This window comes from Anolis carolinensis, chromosome 6, assembly GCF_035594765.1.
Source record: "Anolis carolinensis isolate JA03-04 chromosome 6, rAnoCar3.1.pri, whole genome shotgun sequence".
Taxonomy (NCBI): Eukaryota; Metazoa; Chordata; class Lepidosauria; order Squamata; family Dactyloidae; genus Anolis; species Anolis carolinensis.
In genome coordinates this window covers 119,653,247-119,664,843 of record NC_085846.1, presented here as the reverse complement: position 1 = coordinate 119,664,843, position 11,597 = coordinate 119,653,247, and the positions used below count along the sequence as shown (strand labels likewise).

Genomic DNA, 11,597 nt, shown 5'->3' with positions numbered 1-11,597 from the left:
GGAATGTTTTTGAACTGCTAGGTTGGCAGGAGCTGGAGCTAACAGCGGCCGCTCCCCCCGCTCCTGGGTTTTGAGCCTGGGACCTTTTGGTCTCCAGCTCAGCGCTTTAACGCACTTTGCCATAGATAGAGAACCATAGAATCCTAGAGTTGGAAGAGACCTGGTGGGCCGTCCAGTCCAACCCCATTCTGCCAAGAAGCAGGAAAATCGCATTCAAAGCATCTCCAACAGATGGCCATCCAGCCTGTTTCAAAGCCTCCAGAGAAGGAGTTTCCACAGACTCCGGGGCAGAGAGTTCCACTGCTGAACAGCATTCTTTCACAGTCAGGAAGTTGTTCCTCATGTTCAGGTGGACTCTCCTTCCTATCCTGTAGTTTGAAGCCATTGCTCCATTGTGTCCCAGTCTCCAGGGCAGCAGAAAACAAGCTTGCTCCCTCCTCCCTAGGACTCCCCCTCACCTATTTATACATGGCCCTCATCCTGTCTCCTCTCAGCCTTCTCTTCTACAGGCTCAACATGCCCGGTTCTTTAAGCTGCTCCTCATAGGGCTTATTCTCCAGATGCTTGATCCTTTGAGTTGCCCTCCTCTGGACACATCTCAGCTCAGAGTCAACATCACCCTTCCAGTGCAGTGCCCAGAACTGGACCCAGTGTGATTCCAGGTGTGGTCTGACCAAGGCAGAATAGAATAGAGGGGCAGCATGACTTCCCTGGATCTAGCCACGAGACTCCTCTTGACGCAGGCCAACATCCCATTGGCGTTTTAGCTGCCGGATGACATTGTTGGTTCATATTTTAACTTGTTGCAATACAGCTAAACAGTATAATTCCTCCAACGGTGTGGGGCGTCAACATCCTTTAGTCATGCAGCATGTCTCATTAAGAGCCGCATCCACTGTTTTCACGTGGCGAGATGTGTTCCACATTGGACATGCGTATTCAGCAGCAGAGCAGTAAAGTCAAGGGCAGAGGTCTTTGCTGTGCCTGGTTGTGACCTCCAGCTTGTGCCAGTCAGCTTTCACATAATGTTATTTCCAGTGTCCAGTTTTTGCTTGATAGTCAAGCAGTGCTTCTTGTAAGTGGGAGCACAGTCCAGAGTGACTCCCAGGTGTGTTGTTGTTGTTGTGCTGCAATCAATGCTCCAGGAGCAATGCTCAGCGCTCAAGATGCTTGTCTGGGACCCAGAGGCAAAAGGAGGAGCCAGGGGAGGGAGGGAGGAGGGAAAGGCGGAGGACCCCTCCCCACGTGCCACCCCCCAGGGGGCGGAGCCAGAGGAGGGAATTGCATGAGGCCCCGCCCTCTATGGGGGAGGGAAGGAGGGGGCGGCGCGGGGGCTGCTGGGGGCTGTAGTCTTTCCCCGCCCGCAACAAAGGGGCCGAGGAGGGCGGGAGACCCCCTCCCTCCCTCCTGAAGCCCCGAAAGGAGTCCGGGCTCGGAAGCAGCCCCCTCCCTTTGAGGCTGCAGCTTCGCCCTGTCTTGGGAACCGGACCAAGGAGACGCCCCCTCCCCCCCCAGGTAGGCACGACGCCCCCTCCCTGCTGCCCCCCTTTTGCAGACCAGGCCCGGGAATGAGGTTTGCAGCAAGGCCGAAGAGGTGGGTGTAAACAATCCCCACAACCCACCCACCCACCAATTCCTTGGGGTCTTGTGTTGGCATCAGAAGGGTCTCCCCCGCCCCCCCTCCAAATGATCACGTCCCCTCCCAATATTATCGCCTTAGAAATACGACACAGCATCCAGGAGGGAGGGAGGGAGGGAGCGCCTCTGGGCATGTGCAGAGGGCAGGGTCTTCGCCGCCAGGGATGTAACCCCTCTCCCCTCCGAAAGAGCCTCGCCCAATACTGCCCCGCTGAGATCCGCACAGAGGACTTGTACCGCTTTGAGCTCGTTTGACTCTCGCCAGGTGCATTTCTAGACTGGAGAATGAAGGCATGAACTGCCAGGGCCCAATGCGGGGGGACCCTGGGAGTTGCAGCTTGGCGAGGCCCCATCCCTCTTTGGAAGACGGGGCCGAAGGACTATTATTACGTTTTATGTATTGCCGAAGGTTTTCATGGCCAGACTTACTGGGTTGCTGTGAGTTTTCCGGGCTGTCTGGCTGTCAGGACCCAGGCTGCAGAGCACCAATAACCATGCACAGAGACCAGAATCTATCTAATATCTTTATTAAAGGAATATATAAAGTCAATAAAAACAAGTGAAGAATATAGTTCAGAAGTAGACCTTTCAGGAAAGGTCAAATATAGTCCAGGAAAACAATGTCCAATATGTGAAATTAAGAGTCCAAAGTTATAATCCAATAACCGAAACACACACTTTGCCAGGCAAAGTGTCCAATGAAGCTTGACAACAAGGCTGGAAGCAAACTAGATTCTTGGCAACAAGGCTTGATACGTGGCTACAAAAGACAATAAGCAAGAACAGGGTCCGTGGCGAGGTCCGTGGAACAAGGAAAGCTTGATGCTAGAACAAGGTCCGTGAAACAAGGCTTGGAGCTTGGTCCTGGAGGCAAGGGACTGGAGTAGCATAGTCCACACACGATCTCACTCCACAAGGTGACGAATTGACTCCGCAAGGATTTCTTTGCGGGCAAACACCTATATAGGATCTTGTTTTCCCGCCAAGGAACACTTTCCCTGGGGAACAAGAAACGAAACCTATACTGTGTCCAGATGCATGACTCCTTAAAGTTTCCCAAGGGAAACAGACTTAATCAGCTAATTGTCTGGCAGCTATCCTGGCGCTCCTGCGAGTCGCCTCCCGAGCGCCTCTATCTCGATTATAATAATCCCGGCGAGAAAATGGGGGAGATTTCTGCTCAAGGCTTGTTTGGCTGACTTCTGGTGGGCAAACATCTTGCAGGTGCAAGGGCTCCAATTCTGGCTGAAACGGTGGGAAACCCAAGTTTTCCTCTTCATCTGCCACAATAGTACTGGGAACGGGACTACATGGCCCATGAGTCATCACACTGGCCATGCTCCAGAAGCATTCTCTCATGACGTTTCTCCCAGATCTATGGCAAGCATCCTCAGAGGTTGTGAGGTTCAGTTTCAACATTCACACTTGCCTCCAACAGACATGAGTTCTTTCTCTCACCCTGGACATTATTCCACCGATAGATAGATATAATTTGCCTAGTTTCCAATATACTCACAACCTCTGAGGATGCTTGCCACAGATGTGGGTGAAACGTCAGGAGAGAAGGCTTCTAGAACATGGCCAGACAGCTTAGAAATCTCACAGCAACCCATTATTATGTTTATTTCTATGTTTATTTCTACCCCACTTTTTCTCTCCCACAAGGAGACTCAAAGCGGCTCACATTCAAAAGGCTATGCTCCACCACAACTCCCGGGATTTCGTAGGCTTGAGCTGTGGCTGTTTAAACAGCATCAAACTGCATATTCTGCAGTGGAGGTGGTGCTCCTTGGAGCGCCTTGCAGCTCTGAGAGTCTAGGGCAGGGGTCCCCAAACTTTTAAAACAGGGGGCCAGTTCATGATCCTTCGGACCATTGGAGGGCCGGACTATAGTTGGCCACCGAGCAATAATAATTAATAACAACAACAACAACAATAAAAAAGAGGGTCGGAAGAGACCCCTTGGGCCATTGAGTCCAATCCCTTTCTGCCTTTGTGCACCGAAAGCACAAGCAAAGCATCCCTGACAGATGGCCACCCAGCCTCAATGTTAATAATAATAATAATAATAATAATAATAATAATAATAAAGAGGGTTGGAAGAGACCCCTTGGGCCATTGAGTCCAATCTCCTTCTGCCTTTGTGCACTGAAAGCACAAGCAAAGCATCCCTGACAGATGACCACCCAGCCTCAATGTTAATAATAATAATAATAATAATAATAATAATAATAATAATAATAATAAAGAGGGTTGGAAGAGACCCCTTGGGCCATTGAGTCCAATCCCTTTCTGCCTTTGTGCACCGAAAGCACAAGCAAAGCATTCCTGACAGATGGCCACCCAGCCTCAATGTTAATAATAATAATAATAATAATAATAATAATAATAATAAAGAGGGTTGGAAGAGACCCCTTGGGCCATTGAGTCCAATCCCTTTCTGCCTTTGTGCACCGAAAGCACAAGCAAAGCATCCCTGACAGATGGCCACCCAGCCTCAATGTTAATAATAATAATAATAATAATAATAATAATAATAATAATAATAATAATAAAGAGGGTTGGAAGAGACCCCTTGGGCCATTGAGTCCAATCCCTTTCTGCCTTTGTGCACCGAAAGCACAAGCAAAGCATTCCTGACAGATGGCCACCCAGCCTCAATGTTAATAATAATAATAATAATAATAATAATAATAATAATAATAATAATAAAGAGGGTTGGAAGAGACCCCTTGGGCCATTGAGTCCAATCCCTTTCTGCCTTTGTGCACCGAAAGCACAAGCAAAGCATCCCTGACAGATGGCCACCCAGCCTCAATGTTAATAATAATAATAATAATAATAATAATAATAATAATAAAGAGGGTTGGAAGAGACCCCTTGGGCCATTGAGTCCAATCCCTTGCTGCCTTTGTGCACCGAAAGCACAAGCAAAGCATCCCTGACAGATGGCCACCCAGCCTCAATGTTAATAATAATAATAATAATAATAATAATAATAATAATAATAATAATAAAGAGGGTTGGAAGAGACCCTTTGGGCCATTGAGTCCAATCTCCTTCTGCCTTTGTGCACCGAAAGCACAAGCAAAGCATCCCTGACAGATGGCCACCCAGCCTCAATGTTAATAATAATAATAATAATAATAATAATAATAATAATAATAATGAGGGTTGGAAGAGACCCCTTGGGCCATTGAGTCCAATCCCTTGCTGCCTTTGTGCACCGAAAGCACAAGCAAAGCATCCCTGACAGATGGCCACCCAGCCTCAATGTTAATAATAATAATAATAATAATAATAATAATAATAATAATAATAATAAAGAGGGTTGGAAGAGACCCCTTGGGCCATTGAGTCCAATCCCTTGCTGCCTTTGTGCACCGAAAGCACAAGCAAAGCATCCCTGACAGATGGCCACCCAGCCTCAATGTTAATAATAATAATAATAATAATAATAATAATAATAATAATAATAATAATGAGGGTTGGAAGAGACCCCTTGGGCCATTTAGTCCTATCTCCTCCTGCCTTTGTGCACCAAAAGCCATTAGTATTGCCCCTGACAGATGTCCACCCAGCCTCAATGTTAATAATAATAATAATAATAATAGTAATAATAATAATAATAATGGTTGTAAGAGAAGAAGAGACCCCTTGGGTCATTTAGCCCAACCCCCTTCTGCCCTTGTGCCGTGGGGGCCGGATAAATGGCTTCGATGGGCTGCATCCGGCCCCCGGGCCTTAGTTTGGGGACCCCTGGTCTAGGGTTCTGTGTGTTGAGTGTTCCATATCTGTCTCCCAAACACCTCCCAAAGTTCAATCAATGGGTCCTCATCGCAGGGACTCCTCTCTTTCCCTGTTGTAATGCTTCCCTTTATCTCCTTGCAGACCTGAAACTCCGCAGATGGGGAAAAGGCTGTCTCTGTGAGGAGTGGAAAGAGGTCTTCCTTGCACTGAGGGGCCCTAGCTCTTCCAGAATGATGGACAGCAGCCTCTTCCTCTTCCTCCTCCTTCTGAGGGGGGTCCCAGGTGGAGGCCTCCCCCTCCCAGCCCTGGTTGCCCTGACCCATCCTGTCAGGTAAGTCTTAGCTGTGATAAATAAGGATGCTTTGGGCCCCATTGCCATATCCTGCTTTGACTGCATTGGGGGTGGTTCTAGATGGTCTCTGAGACCCCCTTGGACTGTATGATTCTGTGCCACAGTGGAGGGGGGCCCGCCAGCAATGTGAGTGTGAAGCATGGGCTCCATGTCTTGATGGCCTAAAATTGTTAAGTTGACAATGTGTCATGGGGAACTAGCTCACACAGCTTGACCCATCCTTTTCTTTCTGCTTTTCAGCAGGTTGTGTTGAAGCAAAACTGGGGGCGTCCGTCCCTGTCTGGAGAGGAAACCCACCACCCGCCCTGATCCAGAGATGGAGGGCAAGCTCGGGGGGTCTTCCAGCGCAGGTGGGTGATGGCTGCACAATCCCTTGAACCTGGCAGGGAGGCTTAACGGGTCTGGGGCAGAGGGTCAGTTCTGGGGGCCACAGGGGGGAAGGGGTTCCAATGTCTGGAAGGTTCAGTCACTGAGGAGGTCCTGTTCACCTTGCTCCCCAAGTGGGACCAAAAGATACCAAAAAATCCGTAGGCTGGATGGCCTTTGTCGGGGGTTGTACTGGATAGTTCTTGGGTTCTCTTCTGACACAATCCTGCCTGTACTTCTATGATTTTAATCCTTCACCATCCAAGGATACACAGATGCTGGGATCTGATAGGTTTCAGCTGGAAGACCCTCAGATCCAATGACCAGATAATAATAATAATAATAACTTTATTTTTATACCCCGCCTCTATCTCCCCGGAGGGGACTCAGGGCGGCTTACATGGGGCCAAGCCCGAATAAAAACAGTAGCAGTATAAAACACAGCAATAGACAACAACTTGCACAATAAAAAAATAAAAAAATAAAAATAAAAATATCTTGGTCATTATTTACGAACAGTAGCCTACTGGATCTGTGCGTAGTTTGGTAACTGCACAGTTGCAGATAAGAAGGCGCTCCAAAGGGTCACCATGACTGCACAGAGAATCATTGGTTGCCCTCTTTCTCTCCTCTTTGGAAGAATGTAAGTCCTGCAGCCTTAAGAAAGCTCAGAGCATTCTAGGGGACCCATCTCACCCGGCATATTCTTTTTTTTTTAATTATTGGCATCTGGCAGACAGTACAGGGTGACAAGGACAAGGACAAACAGACCGAAAGATAGCTTTGATCCTAGAGCTGTTGCTATGTTGAACTCCATGGTTTCGCATTGATGTGGCATTAGGGGCTGTGTGGTGATGGTGGAAGTATGGAGGGATGGGTGTGTTGTTTTGTGGTGTGTTGGGAAAAGCATTTGATTTCATGGCAATAAAGCTAGTCTGTTCTAAGAAGAATAGTGAGTGCCCCAATTTAAAGACCTTTGCAATGAACAGTTAGCATGCAGAAAGAGAGCAGAGGGGGGCCCAATCTGCCTTCTGGGAAAGCAATGAAATTAAGGTTTCATATTATAAGCCAAGATCTGAATCCATGCTGTAGGTTGTCTTGGTTCTTGTACATCTGGATCAATCCATCAAGAGGCAGACATCAGGGGTGTTCTGGAGAGACCATCTCTGGGCTGCATTGGCCAGGTTCGCCTTCTGAGAGACGTACTGTCCAGTATGTCCAAGGTGGCTCCTGCCTGCCTTGAGGTTCCTCCCTGGACATTGTCCTTGGTGCATCCCTTGGGGCTTGTGGGCCAGAAACAATGGGGAATGCACCCCCAACTGAGGGACTTTTCTCCTCTGTCCTCAGGTTGCGCTGTGCCAGGGCACGAGATGGTGGTCAAAGAGGAACCAGAGGACGAGTTGTGCATTGAATGCCCGCTGAACCCCCCAGGGCCAGAAAAGAAGATGCATTTTGGCCCCACGGCTGGTAAGAGAGAATGAGAGAAGACTGCATTCTTTTTATTCTTTGGGTGGGACAAAGGACTGGGATCATCTTCATAGCCCCATTGCCTTGTTTTGTCTGGAATTAGCTGGGACCTCTCCTCCAGAAAAAGCTCCCTCAACCAGGCTGAGACTGGCCCCCTCCCAGGAAGTCCGTATCATGTTATCCAATGGCTCTTGCTGTCAGAAAGTTCTTCCTAACACTTTGGTAGATTTCACCATTGGTTCTGTGGAACAGCAGGAAGGCAATCTTACTATTTATTTCAAGATGGCTCATGTCACCTCCCCGTCTTCTCTCCTCCGAGTCTGGTCTCCCCAGCTCCCACAACCATTACCACCACACCCCACTTTCCATGTGATTGCTTGATATCTTTTTTCAGGCATCCAGAGGGAATTTGCCGTGAAGACGGAGCTGGAGGACAGTTTGCACAGCAAAGGATCCTGGGAGGACAGCGACAGAGAGTCTGGCAGTGACACAGATTCCTGTGAGTACAGAGGGTCCTGCAAGGGAGCATCAGGGGTTCTTCTGGCCTTGGGGACACTTGGCCTCATGGCCACTTGGGGCGGGAGGAGGTGGAAATCGCAGGGGTTCTGTCACTCAGAAATGCACATGAGGTGTGTCTGTGTGTGCATGCTTCAGAGCATGCTTGTAGACAGAATGGGATTCCTGCCATTCACAAAGAAAGAGCCCGGAACGCCGCTGGGCCTGCAGTCTCGTTTCAAGAGTTCAAGGTCTCCTCATTGAGGGATCTTCTCCCTGAGAGAGCTGTTTTGGGGTAGGCTATAGGAGAGGCAGCCACTTCATTTCCTCTCCTTCTCCTTATATAGCTGATCCCAGGCCTGACGTCATTGTGAAGATGGAGCTGGAGGAAGAGGCCCCCGACTTCCAATGTTCCCCCAGGCCCAACCCCGACCCATGTGGGGGCCATAGCGTTAATTTGGGCGCCCAGGTGGCTGCCAGCCCGATGGCGGAAAGCAGGCCTTCTCCTTCTGTGGGGTCCAGTGACCCTGGGAAGAGGTCCCTTCCTCCCAGTATGAGTGCCCCGGAGGACCCCGAGTGCCCGGCCACCAAGACCTACACGGCGGCCGAGCGGCCCTTCGCCTGCAGCGTGTGCGGCAAGCGCTTCCAGCACCGGGGCAACCTGATCACCCACCTGCGGGTGCACACAGGGGAGAAGCCCTTCCCGTGTTCCGAGTGCGGAAAGTGCTTCAGCCAGAAGGGGGACCTGATGCGCCACTTGCGCATCCACACAGGAGAGAAGCCCTTTGAGTGCTCAGTCTGCGGGAAGAGCTTCTGCTCCAAGCAGACCTTTGTCCTGCACCAGCGCATCCACACAGGCGAGAAGCCCTACGCCTGCCAGGAGTGCGGCAAGGCCTTCAACCGCAAGGCCAACTTCCTTACTCACCAGAAGATCCACCGGGGTGAGCGGCCCTTCGTCTGCAGCGAGTGTGGCAAGGGCTTCTGCGCCAAGAAGACCTTCCTCCTCCACCAGAAAATCCACGCGGGCGACCGGCCCTTCGGTTGCCCCCAGTGTGGGAAGAGCTTCAGCCGCAACGGGGACCTCACCCGCCACCAGCGTATCCACACCGGGGAGCGGCCCTTTGCTTGCGCTGACTGCGGCAAGCGCTTCAGCCACAACGGGGAGCTGATCAAGCACCGGCGCATCCACACGGGTGAGAAGCCCTTCACCTGCCTGGAGTGCGGCAAGAGCTTCAACCGCAAGGGCACCCTTATCACCCACCAGCGCATCCACACCGGGGAGCGGCCCTTTGCTTGCGCCGACTGCGGCAAGACCTTCAACCTCAAGACCACCCTCATGAAGCACCGGCGCATCCACACGGGCGAGCGCCCTTATGCCTGCCTGGAGTGCGGCAAGAGCTTCAAGTACAAAGGCAACCTGCGCACCCACCACCTCACCCACACTGTGGAGAGGGTCTACCCCTGCACTGAGTGTGGAGTCATCTTCAACCGGCGGAAGGAGATGAAGGCCCATGTGGCGGCCCACGCAGGCGGACGGCTGCTCCCTCGCTACACCACGGACCATGGCCAGGGCCTGCCCCCCTTCCTGCAGGCGCATGGCCCCCTCCTGCTCTCCTGTGCCCCGCTTCAGGTCCCCCTTGGGAGCCTGACCAAATTCAAACAGGAGGCCGGCTGCAAAGAGATTGGACTCGGGGACGCAGGCACTTAGCAGCACTGGGTGGAGTGGGGCAGGGCGAGGGTGCTAGAAAATGGGTGCTATTTTAATTTATTGTTGGTCATCCCAGCCAGATTGGCAGCTGAGGAAGACCTTCTGGTCCTGAGGAGTGGACAAGCTGCAACTAACGTACATTATACTCAGATACAACTGCAATTAGGAACATCAGAACTGAAAATGTGCCCGTGGGTCTCTCCTATGGCTGAGACCCAGGCTCTTAGGGCACGTTTGTGGATGTTTGTGATCCTTTATTATGTCAATGGTCCAATGGTTTCCTCTTCTCAGTCTTCCTCCAGAACACAGTTTCTGTTTCGATTGTTGGGCAGCTCAGCAAATAATGCACTTCCCTGAAGATGCCAGCCACAGATGCAGGTGAAATGTCATAAGAATATGCTGCTAGAACACAGCCAGTCAGCCTGGAAACCACATAACACTCCAATGCACTTCCCCATTGATCTTGCGCAGAGTTCAGGTGGGGTGTAGCTGCTATTTGCTACAGGCCAGTGATGGGGGGGGGGGGGGAGGGGGGGGTAAGTAGGGGGGGGGGTCTTTAATAAAAATAGGAAGAATAAAAATGGTTCCCTTGTTCAAAATGCGTTTTACGTCTCATTCATATTAAAATACCGCTGAAAGCAATGCTTTGCTTTTTGAAAGTGATCGGAAATGCTAACACGTTGCAGGTTGTGTTATGGGTCCAGTTGGATTCTTCCCCACAAGGATATGCCAATAACAGTCGGGCAATGTTTACACATACTTGGGTGGGGGGTAATAAAGAAGGGAAGGCCACAGAGGCAGATGCAAGCACTGAAAGAAGGATTCAGCAATCTCTTTGGATGAAATTTGGCCAAACAAGCATTGTCTTCTCTGACTCATGAATCTCTCAAGCTTGGTTGGTTCAACGGGTTGCTGCTTCTTGCTTTTGCCATTTATATAAGGCAAGCATGGGCCAGCTTTGGCCCTCCAGGTGTTTTGGACTCCAACTCCCACCATTCCTCATAGCCTCAGGCCCTTTCCTTTCTCCCCCCAGCCGCTTAAGCGGCTGGGGGGAGAAAGGAAGGGGCCTGAGGCTGTGAGGAATGGTGGGAGTTGGAGTCCAAAACACCTGGAGGGCGGAAGTTCACCCATGACTGATATAAGGGATGCCAGAATTATGCAGTTAATCCCAATCATAGAACCCTAGAGTTGGAGCTATCACATGGGGCATCTAGTCCAACCCCCTTCTGCCTTCAAGCAGGAAAGGCACAATCAAAGCCCTCCCGACAGATGGCCATCCAAGCTCTGCTTAGAAGCCCTCAGAGAAGGAACCTCCACTACACACTGAGGCAGAGAGTTCATACTACTAGTAATAATAATAATAACTGCAAAAGGCCACCCTACTGGGATCTGCGCACATCATCCGAAAATACAGTAGAGTCTCGCTTATCCAGCGTAAACGGGCTGGCAGAACGTTGGATAAGTGAATATGTTGGATAATAAGGAGAGATTAAGGAAAAGCCTATTAAACATTAGGTTATGATTTTACAAATTAAGCACCAAAACATCATGTTATATAACAAATTTGACAGAAAAGGTAGTTCAATACGCAGTAATGCTATGTAGTAATTACTGTATTTACGAATTTAGCACCAAAATATCACGATGTATTGAAAACATTGAGTACAAAAATGTGTTGGATAATCCAGAATGTTGGATAAGCGAGTGTTGGATAAGTGAGACTCTACTGTACATCACACAGTCCTAGACACTTGGGAAGTGTTCAACTTGTGATCCAGCATATCTATTTTGTTTGCTGTGTCATACAATGTTGTAATAATA

At 49.9% G+C, this 11,597-nt stretch overlaps 1 protein-coding gene across 3 annotated transcripts; it reads left to right on the top strand.

The window, feature by feature from the left end:
* The first annotated feature begins 1,375 nt into the window (after window positions 1-1,375).
* LOC100554715 (zinc finger protein OZF) lies at window positions 1,376-10,293 on the top strand. Of its 3 annotated transcripts, XM_062958221.1 has the most exons (7): window positions 1,396-1,515; window positions 2,325-2,473; window positions 5,530-5,719; window positions 5,981-6,090; window positions 7,454-7,573; window positions 7,968-8,072; window positions 8,416-10,293. In XM_062958221.1, exons 4-7 carry the CDS (start codon window positions 6,057-6,059, stop codon window positions 9,774-9,776), a joined length of 1,620 nt encoding a protein of 539 aa, XP_062814291.1. In that variant the 5' UTR covers window positions 1,396-1,515; window positions 2,325-2,473; window positions 5,530-5,719; window positions 5,981-6,056; the 3' UTR covers window positions 9,777-10,293. The 3 variants fall into 3 exon arrangements, with proteins under 3 accessions (XP_062814292.1, XP_062814290.1, XP_062814291.1); XM_062958222.1 differs by lacking the exon at window positions 2,325-2,473 and having other exon boundaries at window positions 1,376-1,515; window positions 5,984-6,090; XM_062958220.1 differs by lacking the exon at window positions 2,325-2,473 and having other exon boundaries at window positions 1,376-1,515.
* Window positions 10,294-11,597: the final 1,304 nt, after the last annotated feature.